Raw genomic sequence first — 21,404 nt, forward strand, 5'->3', positions numbered from 1 at the left:
GATGTTGGCTCTCCCCTCGCCGGGTGGTGAGATGGTTTGACCCTTGTGACCTTCCAGCGTGAGCTCCTGGTATCGGGAAACATGAATGGTGCGGTGAGGGGGGCAGCCTGGGGGCTGCTGGAGACATGTGGGTGAGTGGAGGCCGTGCCGCGGGGAATGGGGCAAAAAAAAAAAAAGAATTATATTTATATCTCCATATCATGTGATTCAGGTGTTCCAATCACCTCCATGGTCGCAGGTGTATACAATCAAGCCCCTAGGCATGCAGACTGCTTCTATAAACATTTGTGAAAGAATGGGTCGCTCTCAGGAGCTCAGTGACTCCAAGTGTGGTCCTGTGATAGGTTGTCACCCATGCCTACCTCTGGAGAGAGTAAGGGAGGGTTATGACCCCTGTCAGGTATTTTCTTTTTGCCATCTGTGCCCCCCCCCCCCCATTGGGCAGATATCCCTTCACTTCCTGTTCCCTAGCCAAAACAGGAAGTGACAGGAAATCCCTCCTAAGTGGCTGTCACCAGAACTAGTGTCCCCATGGGAAGATTTCCCTCTCTTCCTGTTCTGGTGACAACCCAAAATGTTGGATTTTCCTCCACTTTCAGTGATTCAAAACAATAACGTATAAAGCCATTTAGAACTCTGCCCCAAATTACATCACCGATCTTGTCTCTAAATATCACCCAAACCGTACTCTCCGCTCCTTGCACGACCTCCTGCTCTCTAGCTCCCTTGTCTCCTCCCCCCATGCTCGTCTCCAGAGCTTCCCCCATCCTCTGGAACTCTCTACCCCAATTTATCAGACTATCGCCTACTCTGCTCACTTTTAGGCGATCTCTGAAAACCTATCTCTTCAGGGAAGCCTATCCTGCCCTCAGCTAATAATGGAATCTACTATTCTTCCAACCAGTCCATCCCCCACAGTTACTACCTTTTGTACTACCAGCCCCTCCCTCCTAGATTGTAAGCTCCAAGGATCATGCCCTCCTATCCCTCTTGTATTGAACTGTATTGTTGCTGTATTGTCTCCCGTTATATTGTAAAGTGCTGAGCAAAGTGTTGGCGCTATATAAATCCTGTATAATAATAATAATATATAAATCCTGTATAATAATAATAATAATATATAAATCCTGTATAATAATAATAATAAAGTTGCAAGAAAAAGTATGTGAACCCCTTGGGATCACGCAGAGTTTTGCATGAATTGGGCATAAAATGTGCTCTGAACATCATCTAAGTCACAACAATAGAAGAACACAGTCTGCTGAACATAATACTACACAAACATTAGATGTTGCCATGGTTTAATTGCACATAACATGTAAACATTCACAGTGCAGGGAGGACAAAGTATGTGAGTCCCTAGCTTAATGACTTCTCCCAGAGCTAATTGGAGCCAGGAGTGAGCCAACCTTGACTCCAATCAATGTGATGATATTGGATGTGTTGCTGACAGCTGTCCTGCCCTTATAAAACACACACCTGTTTTGGGTTTACTGGTTTCAAGAAGCACTGTCTGATGTGAACCATGGCTCGCAGAAAAGAGCTCTCAGAATACCTACGATCAAGAATTGTTGACTTGCATGAAGCTGGAAAGGGTTACAAAAGTATCTCCAAAAGCCTTGATGTTCATGTGTCCACGGTAAGACAGACTGTCTACAAATGGAGAAAGTTTAGCACTGTTGCTACTCTCCCTAGGTGTGGTCGTCCTGTAAAAATGACTGCAAGAGCACAGCGCAGAATGCTGCATGAGGTAAAGAAGAATCCCAGAGTGTCAGCTAAAGACCTACAGAAATCTCTGGCACATGCTAACATTTTTGTTGACACATCTACAATAAGGAAAACATTAAACAAGAATGGAGTACATGGGAGGACACCACGGAGGAAGCCATTTCTGTCTAAAAAGAATATTGCAGCACGTTTGAAGTTTGCAAAAGAGCACCTGGATGTTCCACAGCACTACTGGCAAAATATACTGTGGACAGATGAAACCAAGATTGAGTTGTTTGGGAAGAACACACAACACTATGTGTGGAGAAAAAAAGGCACAGCACACCAACATCAAAACCTCATCCCCACTGTAAAACATGGCGGAGGAGCATCATGGTTTGGGGCTGTTTTGCTGCCTCAGGGCCTGGATGGATTGTTGTCATTGATGGGAAAATGAATTCCAGCGTTTATCAAGACATTTTGCAGGAAAACGTACGACCATCTGTCTGCCAACTGAAGCTCCGCAGAGGATGGGTGATGCAACAGGACAATGACCCAAAGCATACAAGTAATTCAACAAAACAATGGCTGCAACAGCACAGAATACGCCTTCTGGAGTGGCCCAGTCAGAGTCCTGACCTCAACCCGATTGAAATGCTGTGGCATGACCTTAAGAGAGCGATTCACACCAGACATCCCAAGAATATTGCTACACTGAAACAGTTTTGTGAAGAGGAGTGGTCCAAAATGACTCCAGATCGTTGTGCAGGTCTGATCTGCAAATACAGGAAACGTTTGGTTGAGGTTATTGCTGCCAAAGGAGGGTCAACCAGTTAAGTCCAAAGGTTCACATACTTTTTCCTCCCTGCACTGTGAATGTCATCCCAAGGGGTTCACATACTTTTTCTTGCAACTGTATCTAAATCCTGTATAATAATAATATATAAATCCTGTATAATAATAGTAATGCTAACAGAACAAACCGGATGAATCTCCCTAACGAGGCAGCAATAACAATGTGACGGGGGTTCTAATCCCTCTCCACTTTATCCAATGTTTAGTGCACACACACGCATTTTTGTGCATTTCATGAAGCCCAGAAATGCACACAAGAAGCACATGACACTGTTTTAAAAAAGAAAAATTGCGCAGGCCTAAATGTATGCTGCTGTGTTGTGTGCTTTGGCCATATGGGTTAATGACACCCCCACCTATTTTATTAACAAAGTCCAGCCCAGGGCAGTTTTGCAATATTTGCTAGAAAATCACCTAGACCCCCCCCCCTTTTTTTCTCAAAGTAGTGGCCCTAGAGAATAAAATGGTGAATGTTACAATTTTTTTATGTCGCATGATATCTGAGCGGCAGTTTATCAAACACAAATTTTCGAGGGAAAAAAAATGCACTTTCATGAATGTAATGCACAGAAGCACAATACAACAGGGCTTGACAAATTTGGTTTGAATCTAGGAGCCAGCTAAAGAAGTTAGGAGCCAGTTTTTAGGGGGGTGTTTTTAGCATTGCATGGATTGTCAACTCCCGGAACTTTACATGATGCAATCTGCCACGCAACAATCTCGGCAAAACCACATTACATTTTTAGGCGCTATTGAAAATAATGGCACATGAACCTGCGTCTTGCAATCACAGCGATTCTGCTGCAATCCCAAAACGCCCAGGTGTGAATGGAGCCGCCCTGGTTCACATATATGCGACTCCGGATTTGTTTTGAAACTCAGATTTGTATGACAGACAAGATATTTTGTGTTCCTATTGAGGTGGTTCCCAGCGATGCGATCCACACTCATGTTTGAGTGCCGTTATGAAGAGGGTCCTGCGTGAATTTGAAGCAGTGCGTTCCAGACTCGCAAGTGATAGAGTGGAATGCAGAGATGAGTGTTCACATACAATTGCTATTGACAGGAGTTTTGCATTGAAGTCAATGGGAGGCGTTTTCCCATTGAAGTCAATGGGAGACGTTTTCCCATTGACGTCAAGGGGAGGCGTTTTCCCATTGACGTCAAGGGGAGGCGTTTTCCCATTGACGTCAAGGGGAGGCGTTTTCGCATTGACGTCAAGGGGAGGCGTTTTCGCATTGACGTCAAGGGGAGGCGTTTTCCCATTGACGTCAATGGGAGGCGTTTTCGCATTGACGTCAAGGGGAGGCGTTTTCGCATTGACGTCAAGGGGAGGCGTTTTCGCATTGACGTCAAGGGGAGGCGTTTTCGCATTGACGTCAAGGGGAGGCGTTTTCGCATTGACGTCAAGGGGAGGCGTTTTCGCATTGACGTCAAGGGGAGGCGTTTTCGCATTGACGTCAAGGGGAGGCGTTTTCGCATTGACGTCAAGGGGAGGCGTTTTCGCATTGACGTCAAGGGGAGGCGTTTTCGCATTGACGTCAAGGGGAGGCGTTTTCGCATTGACGTCAAGGGGAGGCGTTTTCGCATTGACGTCAATGGGAGGCGGTTTCCCATTGACGTCAAGGGGAGGCGTTTTCGCATTGACGTCAAGGGGAGGCGTTTTCGCATTGACGTCAAGGGGAGGCGTTTTCGCATTGACGTCAAGGGGAGGCGTTTTCCCATTGACGTCAAGGGGAGGCGTTTTCCCATTGACGTCAAGGGGAGGCGTTTTCCCATTGACGTCAAGGGGAGGCGTTTTCCCATTGACGTCAATGGGGCAGATTTGTCAAGCCCTGCATTAGAATACCCAATTTGTGAACTATAAAAGGCGATGTTACGCCAAGTAAATAGATACCAAAACATGTCACACTTTAACCACTTCACGCCAGGCGACGTACCTGTATGTTGTCTAGGTTTCTGTGGTTATTCCGGGGTGATGTGTGCAGCTACATGCATCATCCTGGTATGGTGTTTGTTCAGCGGGCGGTAGGCTTTCTTGTAAAAGCAATCCTAGCGGCTAATTACCTGCTGCATTTTTTTCACATTATTTTATGTGTGTGTGTGTGTGGGGGGGGGGGGGGTGTTACGGATAACAATTCTTGTGAAAGTTGTCACTATATATAACATTTCACCTTCAATGTGCTTATTGGATTATTTTTAGTAACTGCCATTTCTTTGCTTATACCCAGAGCATTTAAACATTCCTGGTGCCGAACTCTACTTGTGAGTGCGCAGAGATATCAGAATACTGCAAGTGATGCCAACACGGATGAAAGTGTCCTGGAGCAAAGGTAAACCTCTAATTCTGAATATGTAAAAGGTACGCTGTAGTACATGTAATGGCGTCTTCGCATGAGTGTTTTGAGCACCATTTGTACTTTTTATTGAGTCGTATTACAGCGATAGTAAATTCTGATTTTTAACTTTTACCTACAGGTAATCCTATAATAAAGCGTACCTGTATGAAAAATGAATGTCTCCTAAACATGCGCCATTTTAGGAGATAGTCACTCTTTTTTTTTTTAGAGCTGACACTTACGCTCTAAAGCAGGGGTTTCCAAACTGTGGCCCAGAGGATGTAGCCCTTTACTTGCTTTTATCTGGCCCTTGGGGCAATATTTCATCCTCAACAATGGGGCATATTTCCCTCTATGGAAACCAAGGAAGGGGCACAATTCCTCCCAAGGACATTGACGGGGCACAGGTCTTCATAATGACACCAATGATGGGGATCAGTTTCTCCCAATTATAACAATGATGGGGCATGATTCTTCCCACCCAATGAAAAAATATATAGGTATTTTGGCACTGGAGGGGTATAGCCAAAGTAACTTAAAAGTTCAATAAAAATCCAGTAAAAAGTTCAATATAAAGTCCAATTTATAGCCAGGGAAATTAAAGGGAGAGGGATTGTTGGACAGTAATAGTAAAACGTAAAAGTGACCTCTATCCAATCAGCAGCTAAGCACTCAAGGTAACCAAGATAAACCTTACAAATAAAATCGATAAAACAGTGCAGCACTAAAATTATGAATAAAAGACCGTATTGAATGACAAACTAATATTAAAAGTTCGTTATAGATGAGTCTATGTGGCTATAAAGTGCCAGGTGACTGGTTTAAAACTCGATGGTGGTGCTCCGTGAAAAATGGCAGAATTACGCACTCACCAGATGCGTAATAATTTTACTCATTAAGTATCACATCCAGAGGTTTCCTCATCAGATATAGGTCTGGTCAGGGTTTAGGTGATCCTCCCTCAGGGTAGTAGTCAGCAAATGCCCGGTAACCGATTACTCGGATCCAGGTAACCAGAGGTCCCTTTAAGGGATGGGTAGAAGAGGCTGCCTGCTTACAGGATAACTTCCTTCTCTGGGTAAGGCAACTGCATCTCAAAAGCGGGCTCCGTGATAAGTGACACTGCATGCCCCTTCCACCTGTGGTTATTCACGGGGGGCAGTGGGCAATATATGGTAGCATCAGCGGCAGCACCCTTAGAGTAAAGCTGAACTCTGTAAACGGGGAAAGAGGAAATAGGGGCGCCAATCTAAGTGCAGCATTATAAGTAATTTATTGCAAGGTTAAAATTAATAGAAACTCACTAGACATAAGTTGATAAAAGGCATATCACCCTCGTGCGGGGTCCTGAAGGATCCAGGAGCCGGTATACGGCACAGGGAGTCTGGGCGTCCGGGTGGTGGCTGAGAGCAGGTCCTCTCAGGCTCAGGAAGCTGCCGGCCACGATGAAGGAACCAGCCTGGAGCGCAGATGGCACTGGAGCGGATGTGTCATCAGGCATCGGTGCGTGATGACGTGAAACGGGGCAGTAACGCGTTTCGAAGTGTAACGTCTTCTTCAAAGCTCCATAGAATGTTTCAGGAGAAAGAAGCCACCCTTAAACAGGAAACCTGGGGCTGTGGTCTTGGCACCAACCTAATCTGTAACATAGGCAAGGATTAAGGACCAGCGCATTTCCTAAATGTGTGACAAAACCCACAAAATTGTGCATTTTCCTGCATGTTTTCGAAAACGCACTGCAATAGCAGGACGTGTTTGCATTGCCATCAATTGTTAATGGCACCCCAAACATGGGTAGCAGATGCGTCAAAACATGCCAAAATGCTCACTGAAAAACGCCTGACGCTCCACGACTGAAAACGTTTTGAAGCTACTTTGGGGTGAATGGGCTGCCTTAGGTGTGACGCACAATAACGCGTGAAAAATGTGCAAAAATAACGCAAAGGAAAGCATGTTCCTGCTATGCTGATGTGTGACTGGGGTCTAAAAGATAAGCTGTTTACTGGGCAAGTAATGATATCAGCTGCTGAAAGTGCTCATTGCCTGAAATTACACATTTAACAGAAGATAGGGCTATGTCCTCTGGCTCTAAAGTCCAGCGTCCTGCTAAAATTCAAGATCTCATGCGCACAGGGCATTTTTTTTTTCTTTTCTTTTAATTTCTTTCCTGCCCTGGACGCCTTTGCTGCAGGAAAGCAAAATGCAGCTGAAAAAAAGAGCTTAAAGCCATGTTTTGCGTGCCCATTAATGCATGTTTGGTATTAATGCATTCCATCAGCCAGAATATTCTTGCCATTGAAATTAATTAATGTGCAAATACACCTAAAGCCACTAGTGTTTGTGCGTTTTGGCATTTTCCCCACCCAAGTGCTCCTCTCTTGAATGTGCCGGTGGTGCGCCTTTTTCTGCCTCTAAACGCCTATGTGTGCATGGGCACATAGGTAGCACAGTGGCTAAATGGTTAGCACTTATGCTTGGCAGTACTAGGGTCGTTGGTTCAAATCCCAGCCATGGCACCACCTGCCTGGAGTTTGCATGTTCTCCCTGTGCCTGCGTGGGTTTCCTCCGAGTACTCCGGTTTCCTCCCACACTCCAAAGACATGCTGGTATGTGATTTGGATCCTGTCTAAATTGGCCCTAGTATGTGTATGTATGTGGGTTAGGGACCTTAGATTGTACACTCCTTGAGGGTTAGGGACTGATGTGAATGTACAATATACATGTAAAGCGCTGCGAAAATTGACGGCGCTATATAAGTACCTGAAATAAATAAGCTAACATAGGAGGGACGTTAAGAGGCATAGAAAAAAAAAGTGAAACCTCTGTAAAAGTGGCATTTTAATGACCTTTTGTGCATAAGACCTCAAAGGGAATGTACAGTGGGGATCGAAAGTTTGGGCACCCCAGCTAAAAATTTGTATTAATGTGCATAAAGAAGCCAAGGAAAGATGGAAAAATCTCCAAAAGGCATCAAATTACAGATTAGAAATTCTTATAATATGTCAACAAAAGTTAGATTTTATTTCCATCATTTACACTTTCAAAATAACAGAAAACAAAAAAATGGCGTCTGCAAAAGTTTGGGCACCCTGCAGAATTTATAGCATGCACTGCCCCCTTTGCAAAGCTGAGACCTGCCAGTGTCATGGATTGTTCTCAATCATCGTCTGGGCAGACCAGGTGATGTCAATCTCAAAGGTTTTAAATGCCCAGACTCATCTGACCTTGCCCCAACAATCAGCACCATGGGTTCTTCTAAGCAGTTGTCTAGAAAACTGAAACTGAAAATAGTTGACGCTCACAAAGCTGGAGAAGGCTATAAGAAGATAGCAAAGCGTTTTCAGATGTCAATATCCTCTGTTCGGAATGTAATTAAGAAATGGCAGTCATCAGGAACAGTGGAAGTTAAAGCAAGATCTGGAAGACCAAGAAAAATATCAGACAGAACAGCTCGCAGGATTGTGAGAAAAACAATTCAAAACCCACGTTTGACTGCACGATCCCTCCAGAAAGATCTGGCAGACACTGGAGTTGTGGTACACTATTCCACTATAAAGAGATACTTGTACAAATATGGTCTTCATGGAAGAGTCATCAGAAGAAAACCTCTTCTACGTCCTCACCACAAAAATCATCGTTTGAACTTTGCAAATGAACATATAGACAAGCCTGATGCATTTTGGAAACAAGTTCTGTGGACCGATGAGGTTAAAATTGAACTTTTTGGCCAGAATGAGCAAAGGTATGTTTGGAGAAGAAGGGGCACAGAATTTAATGAAAAGAACCTCTGTCCAACTGTTAAGCATGGGGTTGGATCAATCATGCTTTGGGGTTGTGTTGCAGCCAGTGGCACAGGGAACATCTCACGAATAGAAGGAAAAATGGATTCAATAAAATTTCAGCAAATTTTGGATGGTAACTTGATGCCATCTGTGAAAAAGCTGAAGTTAAAGAGAGGATGGCTTCTACAAATGGATAATGATCCTAAACACACCTCGAAATCCACGGGGGATTACATCAAGAGGCGTAAACTGAAGGTTTTGCCATGGCCTTCACAATCTCCTGACCTCAACATAATTGAAAATCTATGGATAGACCTTAAAAGAGCAGTGCGTGACAGACAGCCCAGAAATCTCAAAGAACTGGAAGACTTTTGTAAGGAAGAATGGGCAAAGATACCTCAAACAAGAATTGAAAGACTCTTGGCTGGCTACAAAAAGCGTTTACAAGCTGTGATACTTGCCAAAGGGGGCAGTACAAGATATTAACTCTGCAGGGTGCCCAAACTTTTGCAGACGCCATTTTTTTGTTTTCTGTTATTTTGAAAGTGTAAATGATGGAAATAAAATCTAACTTTTGTTGACATATTATAAGAATGTCTAATCTGTAATTTGATGCCTTTTGGAGATTTTTCCATCTTTCCTTGGCTTCTTTATGCACATTAATACAAATTTTTAGCTGGGGTGCCCAAACTTTCGATCCCCACTGTATATTGAGCGTACATATTTTCTTTGTTTTTTTGTTAAAGGTCTTTAAAAATAGGTTTTCTCCAATCATCTTCCAGGACAGCAACATGAGAGACAATTGCTTCCACCGTCAATAGTAGTAGCATTAGCACAAGTAGATGCTTTAAAAACCGTCCCACCCCCTCATCCTTTACTTCTGTTTGTGTTTGAAACTGTCCAGGCATACCCGCTTGAGCTCCGGAAGGTTTTACCCCCTTCATGACAAGGCCAATTTTTGCTATTCAGCACTGAGCTAATTTTAACTGGTAATTGCATGGTCATGCAACGCTGTACCCAAATTAAATTTTGATATCTTTTTTTTTTTTTTCCACACAAATAGCTTTCCTTTGGTGGTATTTGATCACCACTGGGTTTTATTTATTTTTTTTTTAAAAGGAAAAAAATACTGAAACATTTTGAAAAAAAAATATTTTTTACTTTGTTATAAATGTAATAAAATCAAATTTCTTCACGAATTTAGACCAAAATGTATTCTGCTACACCAATAAGTGTAGCAGAATACACTTTTACACAAACCAATCAATATACAAACTATGGTGTAAATACTGGAATTTTTTTTTTTTTAAATACTAGTAATGGCAGTGATCAGCAACTCCTAGTGGGACTGTGATAGTGCAGCAGGCAATCTGACGCGAACTGACACTGACCTCATCTGGTGACACTAATACAGTGATCAGTGATAATACTGTACACTGTCAATGTACTAATGACACTGGCTGGGAAGGGGTTAACATCTCGGGGTAATCAAGGGGTTAACTGTGTGCTGTCTCTTTACTAAAAATCCACTTCTTCCTTTTCCCTGCTTTGCAAGGAGAAGAAACAAAGATCGTTCCCTCTGTACAGAGCCCTGTGTTGTTTATCACATGGCTGTGGGCTGTGATTGGTTGTGGTCAATAGAGAAGGCTCCTGAATTGGTCAGACTGGCTCCAGCATTTCATATTAATCTGTCTACCCCTGCCCTACTGATATGGGAATGACTCTTCTGGACTATGCTTGCCTGCCCCTTTTCAGCTGCTGATCCAACGTTACTCCTTGCGACTGCCGGTAGAGGATGGGGTTGTGCTGGGTGAAACCCAGAGCAATAAGATGACCTCCCTCTCCAGCACCGTGAGCCACAAGGGACACTGTATCTCCCCACACTCTAGGATCCTTGGAGTGCACCTTTCTTCACTGTGTTGGAAGTTTGGAATCATGAGGATGCTAGGAGGGAAAGTATGGTCCTTAGTCTATGACAGGGTGCCACTTTTTATCACCCCATATTATTATTATTATTATTATTATTATTAGTATTATTTATTTTATGTTGTACTTGTGCCAACTTGTCTTAGTTTTGCCTACAGACGCACATGTCAGGAAGAATCTGCATCTGCGACACCAAAATCCAGTTGCTGCATGGCAATTGTAATAGCAGGTTATCTTCTTCTCCTAAACCTCTCTGTGAAGCATGCATTCATCATCAGGTGGTAACCGGATCCTCTTTTGTGATAAGTGAGTTTATGGATTCCACGAGAACTAAAATGGGTTCTTCATTCTTTCCATTTGGTGCTTGCAGACCTTCCAAATCCAACCAATCTGGCCCCTAACTGTCTCTATGGCACTCTACCTGGGTTTCAAAAGTAGAAGAGCAGGATGAAGAAGAAATATCTGTTTAAAGCCTTTCCCATTTATCAAAAAAGAGAGAGGTTTTCTTTGGATTAATAAAAAAAAAAAGTTGCTATCTCTATACAGGATTTATATAACAACACCACTTTGCGCAGCACGTTACAATATAAAGGGAGACAGTACAGATACAGTAAAATACAAGAGGGTTAAAAGGGGCAGTGGAACGCAGCCCAGGAAGGAAGACAGAGGTGACCAACGTGCTCTGCGTGGTTGCTATGATGACACGTTTCAGAGGCATGGCCTTCTTAAGTCAGGAGCCTTAAGTACAGCACTGGGGGGCTTCCCACTCAGAAAATTAAAGAGGCAAGGAATAAGCTGCGGTAGGACCAGAGCAACCAATGAATACAGAAATAAGCCATGCCTCATTCTGAGAGGTTATGGATATATGTGCATATCAAATCTAAGTGTATATAAAATAAGGTGTGTGTGTATATATATCAGGGGCAGACTGACCATTTGGAAACTCGGGCACAGCCCGAGGGCCCGGGGTCAGTAGGGGGCCCCATGAGATGGGGCAATTGTAATAGCAGGTTATCTTCTTCTCCTAAACCTCTCTGTGAAGCATGCATTCATCACCTGGTGGTAACCAGATCACCTTTTGTGATAAGTGAGTTTATGGCCCGGGGTCAGTAGGGGGCCCCATGAGATGCCCCTGGTACCTTTTTTTATAGGCTTTTTTGAGTTTGGGCAAGGAAACAGGGGCCCTATGATCCCCTATTGCCCGGGGGCCCCATGAGTTGTCAGTCCACTATATATATATATATATATATATATATATACAGTGGGGATTGAAAGTTTGGGCACCCCAGCTAAAAATTTGTATTAATGTGCATAAAGAAGCCAGGGAAAGATGGAAAAATCTCCAAAAGGCATCAAATTACAGATTAGACATTCTTATAATATGTCGACAAAAGTTAGATTTTATTTCCATCATTTACACTTTCAAAATAACAGAAAACATGAAAAAGACAACTGCTTAGAAGAACCCATGGTGCTGATTGTTGGGGCAAGGTCAGATGAGTCTGGGCATTTAAAACCTTTGAGACTGACATCACCTGGTCTTCCCAGATGATTGAGAACAATCCATGACACTGGCAGGTCTCAGCTTTGCAAAGGGGGCAGTACATGCTATAAATTCTGCAGGGTGCCCAAACTTTTGCAGACGCCATTTTTTTGTTTTCTGTTATTTTGAAAGTGTAAATGATGGAAATAAAATCTAACTTTTGTTGACATATCATAAGAATGTCTAATCTGTAATTTGATGCCTTTTGGAGATTTTTCCATCTTTCTTGGCTTCTTTATGCACATTAATACAAATTTTTAGCTGGGGTGCCCAAACGGTCGACACACACACACTCTCTCTCTCTCTCTCTCTCTCTCTCTCTCTCTCTCTCTCTCTCTCTCTCTCTCTCTCTCTCTCTCTCTCTCTCTCTCTCTCTCTCTCTCTCTCTCTCTCTCTCTCTCTCTCTCGTTTATTGTTGGCTGATGTTCTGCTTTACAATTTGCTACACAGTCATAGTTTGCCATTGAAGTAAAAATTTCCCTTTTAATCCATGGCTGATTGCTGTAATTATTTTTCCTGGGCCTGAAGAAATTCATATTGATCCAGTTGTAGTTGTTCAAATTTGTAGCCCTGATGGGTAATGCCATGTGTTAACAGTCCCTGTAAGTGCTCATGTTTCTGACTGAGACCGAAAAATCCATATTATTGTACTCTTAGAGTGGCTGTAAACCTCAGATATAAAATATGAACAAGGCATATCCCTCTACAGTGTGTACGTGTCCCAATTAGGAGCACTAAGTTTCATTTCTGTCTGCTGCTTCGTTCCTTAGCATGAACCACTTCTGACACCAAGAGAAAAAATGGTGACGGGGAGGGACCTCCAGCAGATAGACAGCCTCAAGCTCTGTTCCTGTGTGCTGTGTGGAGGAGGGTGTGTTCATTTCCTCCAATTGGCTCTCTGAGCTCTCCTTACTGAACTCTGTAATTTTCAGTTTTCCGCCCCCTTTTTTCTGTTGTCTCCGATAAACAGGTACAACTTATGTAAGAGGATTTGCTTCATCTCTTTGCATCACCTGAGGCCAGTTACTCCACTTTGTATGTCTAAGGGCTTACAACCACTTTTAAAGCAAAAATGATTTGGTTAAATAAAATAACCTGTATGCAATTTTTTTACAGCCTGCTTCCACCTATGCCTGGGGAGTCCAGTACTTTGCAATGGGAAGGAAAAAAATTTGAAGAATTGCCAATTGTCCATATAAAAGCCGGATACAACAAGTAAGTGAGAACAGTCCTGTCAGCAGTAATAAGACTTAGTATTCTATTGATCACTAATTAAGAAAATGTACTTCCTTTTTATTACATGTCAAGGATTAGTGAACCCAAAAGTTATATAGTTATAGGTGAGGTCTGATGAGTAATGTCACCTACTAAATTCTTAAAACTTTTTGTTGTGTTCTTCTAATAATATAAAATGAATATTCAACAGAGTGAGGGGTCCGTGTCATAATGGACACAGCAGGTGTGAGCAGCTGGGAACGCAAGACCAAAAGTCCCTGAGAGATATACAGGGGGTGTCCCTAAAGTCTGGACACATAGGCAGAATGTATTTTCCGATACATTTTGCAACATTTTATTTCATTGGAATGTTATCAATTATATCCTCAATATGATTTCCACCATTTTGTGATGCTCTTCGCTTTGCAAGATTCACATGAACCCAGTGCAGTAAGTCCACATTTCTGTCAATCTGAGCACATTTGTTCATGATGTGTTCCTTCAGCTGATTCCTATCCGTGACTTACATTGAGTACACCGTCTCCTCGTCTCCTTTAGCATACCCCCCCAAAAAGTCAAGGTGGTTAAGATCTGGTGAGCTTATAGAATGATACACACACCGCCCCCCCCCCCCCCCCCCCCATGTGTCCAGACTGTAGGGACACCCTGTAGAACTTGGATGAAAGGTTTACTAGATGGAGTGGTACACCATTCGTGTAATAATTAACCACTTCCTGTCCGGACACTTTCACCCCCTTCCTGTCCAGGCCAATTTTCAGCATTATCACACTTTGAATGACAATTGAGCGGTCATGCAACACTGTCCCTTTAAGAATTTTTTAGAATTTTTTTGAGACAGATAAAGTTTTATTTTAGTGGTATTTATTCACCACTGGGATTTTAATTTTTTTTGCTCTTTAAATGAAAAAGTCCAAACATTTTGAAAAAAAGTGTTTTTCTTATAAAATTTTGCAAATAAATAATATTTCATCATAAATCTTGGCCAAAATTTATTCCGTTTTATCTTTTTAGTAAAAAAAAAATAACACAAATTAGTTTATAACCAAAAATTATCATTTTGAAAAAAAAATTTTACATTTTTTTTTTCATTTTTTTATATTATTTGTTTTTTTGTTTTTTTTACATACTGTCACCATGGTGACACTGTACTACTTGTGGGGTGTGATGAAGATTTTTTTTTTTTTTTTTTTTTTACACTGATTGCTTTTACACCCATATAGGATGTAAAAGCAATCATTTCTCCTTCTCTCTGGCTGCATTCTTACAGCCATTGAGAACTACTGAGTGAGCTGTGATTGGTCACAGCTTGTCACATGGTACAAGGCTGTTGTGAATAGCCTTGTATCATGTGACCTCTGTGATCATTCACAGATTTCACACGTAGTAAGCAATGATGTCACAAGTGACATCTTGCTTACTACTCTGCATATGATCACTGATTCACCAATCAGTGATCACATGATCGGGGCCTCACACAGAGGTCCCATCCGACGATCAGTGTTCCACTGTGTCCGGAGGACACAGCGTGCACCGGATCGCGGTGCTGCGCTCTCCGAGGGAGCGCGCACAACTAGAAAATGCCCCTAGAGTGACACCATCCTGCCTTTTAAAAACAGTAGGCGGACGGCAAGTGGTTAAAGAGGAACTGCAGGCAGAGATGCTTAATCCATATATAACAGTTTGCCGTTTTTTAAATAGCGAAAGCCTATTTAGGAAATGGTATTAGTGTTATGCTTACTGTTTGCAGGTAAAAAAGCTTAATTTTGCTAACCCATGCTGATTTTGTAAGCAGCCATTTTTAGTATGGGCAATTGAAGCCCTGGCCGTACTATTCCAGCAATAGGCTTTATTGCTGTTCCTCGCTGGCCAAGTGAAGTCTCAAGCATGTGCAGTAAATGGCTCCCGGTCGCACATGTGCAGTAAGCCGGCCCTATGCTTCTACATGGATGCCTGCACATCTCCTCCCACCTTCGCTCTCATCCGACTCTCCTCTGCCTTCCTGCAGCCCTCCTCCACTCTCCTCGCTCCCCTTCCCTGGCTGCAAACTCTTACGAGAGTGAGAGAAAAAAAAAAAATGACTTCTGGGATATGTGGCGATCCTATCCAGGGAGTCAGTGCGACTGCAGGAGACTTTCATTCGCCTAGGCCAATGACAGGGGAAAAGAGCAGAAGTAAAGGGAATAAGGTATTTACTGGCACAATGTTAACTGTTTGTTTTCCAAAGAGAACACAGGAGGAGCAGAGCATTTGATCCAAGGAAAGTTAAAAAAAAAAAAAATCTGAAGGTCTGCTTAAATTTGGATGTGCATCACTTCATATCTTTATTTGTACTAATGCAAATGTACAAAATCATCACCTTCTAGGCACAATCTCTGATTATGAAGATAGGGCAGCACAGTGGCTAAATGGTTAGCACTCCCGCCAGTCAGTACTAGGGTCATTGGTTCGAATCCCAATCATGGCACCACCTGCCTGGAGTTTGCATGTTCTCCCCATGCCTGCGTGGGTTTCCTCCGGGTACTCCGGTTTCCTCCAACACTCCAAAGACATGCTGGTAGGTTAATTGACTCCTGTCTAAATTGGCCCTAGTATATGTATGTATGAATGTGAGTTAGGGACCTTAGATTGTACGCCCCTTGAGGGTTAGGGACTGATGTGAATGTACAATATATATGTAAAGCGCTGCGTAAATTGACGGCGCTATATAAGTACCTGAAATATATTTAATTAAACTGTCAGTTTTTTGATCTGCTCTCTTTTGCAGTTTTTCTATCTGTAAATTTTGTCTTGATGATTTTGAAAGCCGACTCAATGCAAAAAAAAAAAAAGAAAAGTTTTCCCATGCAGTGGGGCTGTGCTCACGCTGCACGGGTCAACTGCTCGTTTTGTCTAGGGGTGAGGAGAAAGCTTACGCTCAATCGATTCTCCGCTTCACCGAAAAACTGCACTCCCCTGTGGTCCAGCGGTTGACTGTTCCTGGTCTGTGGAGCCTGCTGTGGGTTTAATGATATCAGGAACAACCCACAACTCAAAGTGGTTCTAAAGTTTCAATTTTTTGCTTCTTTAAAATAACAAACACATCATACTTGTCTACTCAATGTAATGGTTTTGCACAGAGCATCCCCCATCCTCCTCTTCTCAAGTCCCTCGCTGACGCTTCTGGTCCTTTGCCAGATGGGTTGCCTTGGGGGCACCCGTGCGTGCTCACTTTCGAGCGGGTCTTTTGTGTATGGGATGCAGACAGCATGTCTCAATAACCACTCCCAAGCTCCCTGCTTACTGGTTGTAATTTCCTATTGGTCCCACTGCTGTGTCTCAGGCAATGAGGAGAGAGAGACCCGGGTGAGTTGCTGCTCTTTTGCATGTCGCTCGGGTAAGTGTTGGTGGGGGGGGGAGCTGCACACTGAATGTATAAGGGTACAAAAAACTTCAGCCTTGAAAACCACTTCAAGATCGCTAGAGTGAGGAGAGAAGAGAACGTGCTGGAGAGGTCATCCTAAAGGATAAGTGTCTGCAATAATTAGACCCCCTATTTCTGGCCGGGTATGGAAGGAGGTGCCGTTTCAGCTGGGGACCACCAGCACTTTCTTTTCTCCTCCCCCACTCAGCCACATATAAAGGAAACAAACTAGTGGGGGATTATCCCTGAGGAAGTCTCCTGAGGTGCCATGTCAACCGAGGACCACCAGTGCAACTTTGCAATGTGTTGTACATCTATTTTTAAAGGGGAAATGAGCCTATTTAGACCCTACATAACCTGTAAGGTTGATGATCCCAGGTGAGAGCACAACTGGTGAAGATGTGAGCATGATTGGTGACGAGATATTTATTGAAGTTTCCACAAGAAAGCAAGAGTGTTGGATTTGTATAAGAGACTTTTATTTTCACGTTTTTATAATATTATTTCCTTTACATGTCGATTGTTTTTGTATAGCGCTACACCATTTTGTAGGTAATTTGATTTACACACTTCTATGGGAATGTGTTTAGGTGTTGGCAGCTCAATATTATGGATTGTGGAATTTGATCGTAGCCACTCACAAGGGACACTGTATTAGTGATTGCTCACCTGACTTGGCAAGTGCTGTTGTCTTCTGGACAGGTGTTGTAGGGGAAGCAGGACCTGATTCCACAGCTACCCAAGTGAGGACACCGTAAGATCTATTGCCTCTGTGTTGTGGAGGCGCGGTGGGAGTGTTGCTCACAGCAACAAGGTAGGAAAGTGCTAGGGGTTGGGGTCCTGGTCCTGGTCTTCTGAGCTTCCTGCTAGAGTGGGTAAGTGTGAAAGACCCAAAGAGAGGTCGCTCAGCAGAGAAAGGAGAGCTGTCCTGCTGCAGTGTCTGGAAGCTGGGAGGACTGTCTGCTCCTATAGTGAACTGACTGCTGAGAGGTCATGGGCACCATCTTGGATTTAGCAGGTGTAAAGACGGGCAGCTGCAAATATTTTTAAAAAGTGGTCCATGCCAAGGAGTGTGCTTTTGGATCCTTCACTTTTTTGGTCTTCCACCAAGAGTCTTTGTAAGGATATAGCTGCGGGGTTGGTGTTTTCAACCTTTCAAGTTGTGTGAAAAGTCATGAGGAGTCACTTTACTGCTCGAATATTCTTATGAAACTATCCAGAGTTTTTAACCACTTGACGCCCGGCCTATGGCCAAATTGCGTCCGCAAAAGTGCATTACCTTTCCGGGAGGCCGCCATATGGCGTCCTCCCGCACATGCGCAGTTCATGCGCTTGCAGAGCCGCACAGCAGCGCGATCTGTCACCGGCTGTGTACCTCGGACATGGCCAATGACAGATCTGAGTACCGGCCCCCGTTGCCGGTACCATGTGACCTGCTGTGACCAATCACAGCAGGTCACATGACAGTTGTATACAATGGATGGCTTCATTCATGCCATCCATTGTATACTACTGCCTAGCTGTGAATGGTCACAGCTAATCACATGCACATGTCATGTGATTAGCTGTGGCCAAATCACAGCTAAGCACAAAAAAAATAAACCCTGAATGAATCGATGTCATTCAGGTAAATGCTTGCTTATAGCAAAGTAATTCTTTGCTATAAGCAAATTGTGTAAAAAAAAAAAAAAAAAAAAAATACTGATCACTTCCCCAAAGTAGAACAATGTTACTATGGTAACATTGTACTACTTTGGACATAGTGAAATATGACAAAAAAATCTTAAAAAAGAAAAAAAATTTAATAAAGAATTTTAAAATATATTTTTTTTTTTCACACTGTCACCAGTCAGTGTCCCTGATCACCACCATGCCAGTTATATGATGACGCTGTACTACACTGGTGACAGTATGTAAAAAAAAAAATAGTGAAAATAATTTTTTTTATTTTTTCATTTTCTAAAAAATTATGACAAAAAAAATACGACTTCAAACAACTCGCCATTCCTCTTATGAAGTACGTCGGACTGTCTACTTTGCAAAAAGGGGTCATTTGGGGGATATCTGTACTGTTCTGACATTCTTGGACCTCAAGAAATTAGATTGGCTGTCAGTACTTCAGGATTGATCAATATTCAGATCTATACCATAGTTTGTGAACTCTATAACTTTCCTACAAACTAAAAAATACATCCTAATTTGGGTTATTTTCACCAAAGACATGTAGCAGAATACATCTCGGCGTAAAGTTATGAAGAACAAATATTTATTTGCAAACTTTTATAACAGAAACAAAGAAAAACGTGTTTTGTTTTTAAAATTTTTCGGTCTTTTTTGTTTAGCAAAAAATAAAAACCCCAGCGGTGATTAAATACCACCAAAAGAAAGCTCTAGTTGTGTGAAGAAAATGATAACATTTTAGTTTGGGTACAATGTTGTATGACCGCGCAATTGTCATTCAAAGTGTGAGAGCGCTGAAACCTGAAAAATGGCCTGGGCAGGAAGGTGAAAAATTGCCCGGTATTGAATTGGTTAAGCTCAGAAGAAAATAGGTGTTTTTTTTTTTTTTTGCTCTGCTCTTCTCTGCTTGTTCCTATTAGCTGTTGGAACATATTGCTATCCATAGTGAAACCAAAGCTTGCCGGGCTACCTAATGACAGATTAGTCTGTCTGTCAGGGCTTAACGATTGATCAGCTATTAGCATACTATGTAATGAATTCAGTAATGACTCCAGAACACGGAGTTTCGAACCCCAAAGACATCAGTCTTCAGTTTGGAATCCCTTAGTTAAAGTGTAAGTACAACCCACACAAAGTAAAGATGATTCTGAAGGAGAATACAATATGCTGAAACAACATGTTTTTCTTAGAGAAAAATGTCCGTGTGTCTGTCTCTATCTACAGTATCTAACTATCCTTCTTTTTTCTTTCTTTTTTTCTTCTTTCTTTTCTTTCTTTTTTCATTTTTTTCTTTTCTTTTCTTTCTTTTTTCTTCTTCTTTCTTTTTTCTTTTTTCTTCTTCTTTCTTTTTTCTTTTTTCTTCTTCTTTCTTTTTTCTTCTTTCTTTTGTCTTTCTTTTGTCTTTCTTTTTTTCTTCTTTTCTTTTCTTTTTTCTTCTTTTCTTTTTTCTTGTTCTAAAGCTTTTAGGCTTGGTTCCCATGCGTCACATGTAGGGTAATTTCATTTAGCACATGCAAAAACGTACATGCTTGCAGAATAGTTGGGGTATAATTAACAATGTCACTACCACGCATCTGCTAAAGGGCAGCATGATTCTCTGCGTGTCAGGAAAGTGCGCAGCTGACACATACAGATCTGAATCTAGCCTTGTTTTTTAGGATTGTTTTTTTTTTTTTTTCCCACACATTGTGATCGATTTTAACAGTGATAATCACTGTTTTATAAGCAACCATTTGTTGTAAATAAATCTATTTGAGTGTATATTGTAATTAGCTGTGAGTGGCCACAGCTAATTGCATGGTACAGATGGGCTGTGATTGGCCCTGTCTGTACCATGTGATCATTGTGACTGATCACCACAAGCCACACAATAGTACGCAATGAATGGAAGTCATCCATTGTGTACAAGTGCCATGTGATCTGGGGTGTTTGGTCACAGCGATCACGTGGTACTAGCAGCAGCAGCCTGGTACACTGATCTGTCATCCACTGTGTTCACCACGCGGTACAGGGGGCGCATTCTTGGGAGGGCATCATGTGGCGTCCACTCAGAACGAGAGAGCTCCCACATGGCCATCATTACAATAGGCCGAGCAGGAAGCGGTTAAAAATGAAGATGCGGGTAAATCGCATGGGACTTTTGCACCACACCCACAATTTGCTGCAGGTTGAGATGCGTGGGGGGTGCCATCAGTAATGAATGGCAGCCCCGCGTGTCTCTTACAGAGCTGCGCATTTTGGCTGTGCGTAGTTGCAGGTGCGGGAACAGCTGCGATACCTGCAACCACCCTGCACGCTGTGAACCTAGCCCAAGTCTATGGCTAGAGGAATAAGGTGTACTACTTGCCTTTTTTATTTTTTGCTCTGGCAGGCTTTCCTCACTCTGTGCTATCAGTCCCCCAAAGCCTCTTCTCTAAGGATCTCTGACCGGCGGTCACCCTGTGACATCATCACATACAATGCAAGACTGATAGTCCTACATTGTGTGTGAAGATTATGCCCACAACCTGGAGCGTCAGAGGAGTAGAGCACTGGATGTTTGCCAGAACGAGGAATAAGGTATTACTTTTCATTCCTCTACCTCTACACTTGACAAGCATTTAACCCTTGCAGTGTGGAGGTGTACCAACTGCACAGGAATTTCCTCCCTTCACCCCATGTTGAATGATCCAGCCATTCAGTGCAGCCAAGCGTTGGCTGAAAAAAAATCAATACCAAGTGCATAGATGCAGCAGCAGACATGGGCTAAAGTGCTTTTTCCCTATGTCTCCTGTGGGTCTAAGGATGTACTTTGTTCTGCTCTCCCGTGACCCATGTCCAGCTGGTTCTTGGCTCTGGAGAGATCCTGACTTTAATGATGGGATTCACCCAGATGCCTACCAACAGCTAGGTCAACCTCTCGATGCATCTCTGGGAGCCTGAGCCAGCCCCTTCTG

At 42.7% G+C, this 21,404-nt stretch overlaps 1 protein-coding gene across 1 annotated transcript in view; it reads left to right on the plus strand.

The window, feature by feature from the left end:
* Window positions 1-8: 8 nt before the first annotated feature.
* The window catches only part of MRPS11 (mitochondrial ribosomal protein S11), a 57,672-nt gene continuing 36,276 nt past the window's right edge, over window positions 9-21,404 (plus strand). Inside the window, exons 1-3 of the mRNA XM_089687666.1 lie at window positions 9-131; window positions 4,794-4,895; window positions 13,269-13,367. Coding sequence (XP_089543792.1) covers window positions 82-131; window positions 4,794-4,895; window positions 13,269-13,367 — 251 coding nt within the window. The 5' untranslated portion in view covers window positions 9-81. The remainder of the gene's footprint in view (window positions 132-4,793; window positions 4,896-13,268; window positions 13,368-21,404) is intronic.

This window comes from Staurois parvus, unplaced genomic scaffold (assembly GCF_062004578.1).
Source record: "Staurois parvus isolate SC_StPar_1 unplaced genomic scaffold, SC_StPar_1.0 ptg000432l, whole genome shotgun sequence".
NCBI lineage: Eukaryota > Metazoa > Chordata > Amphibia > Anura > Ranidae > Staurois > Staurois parvus.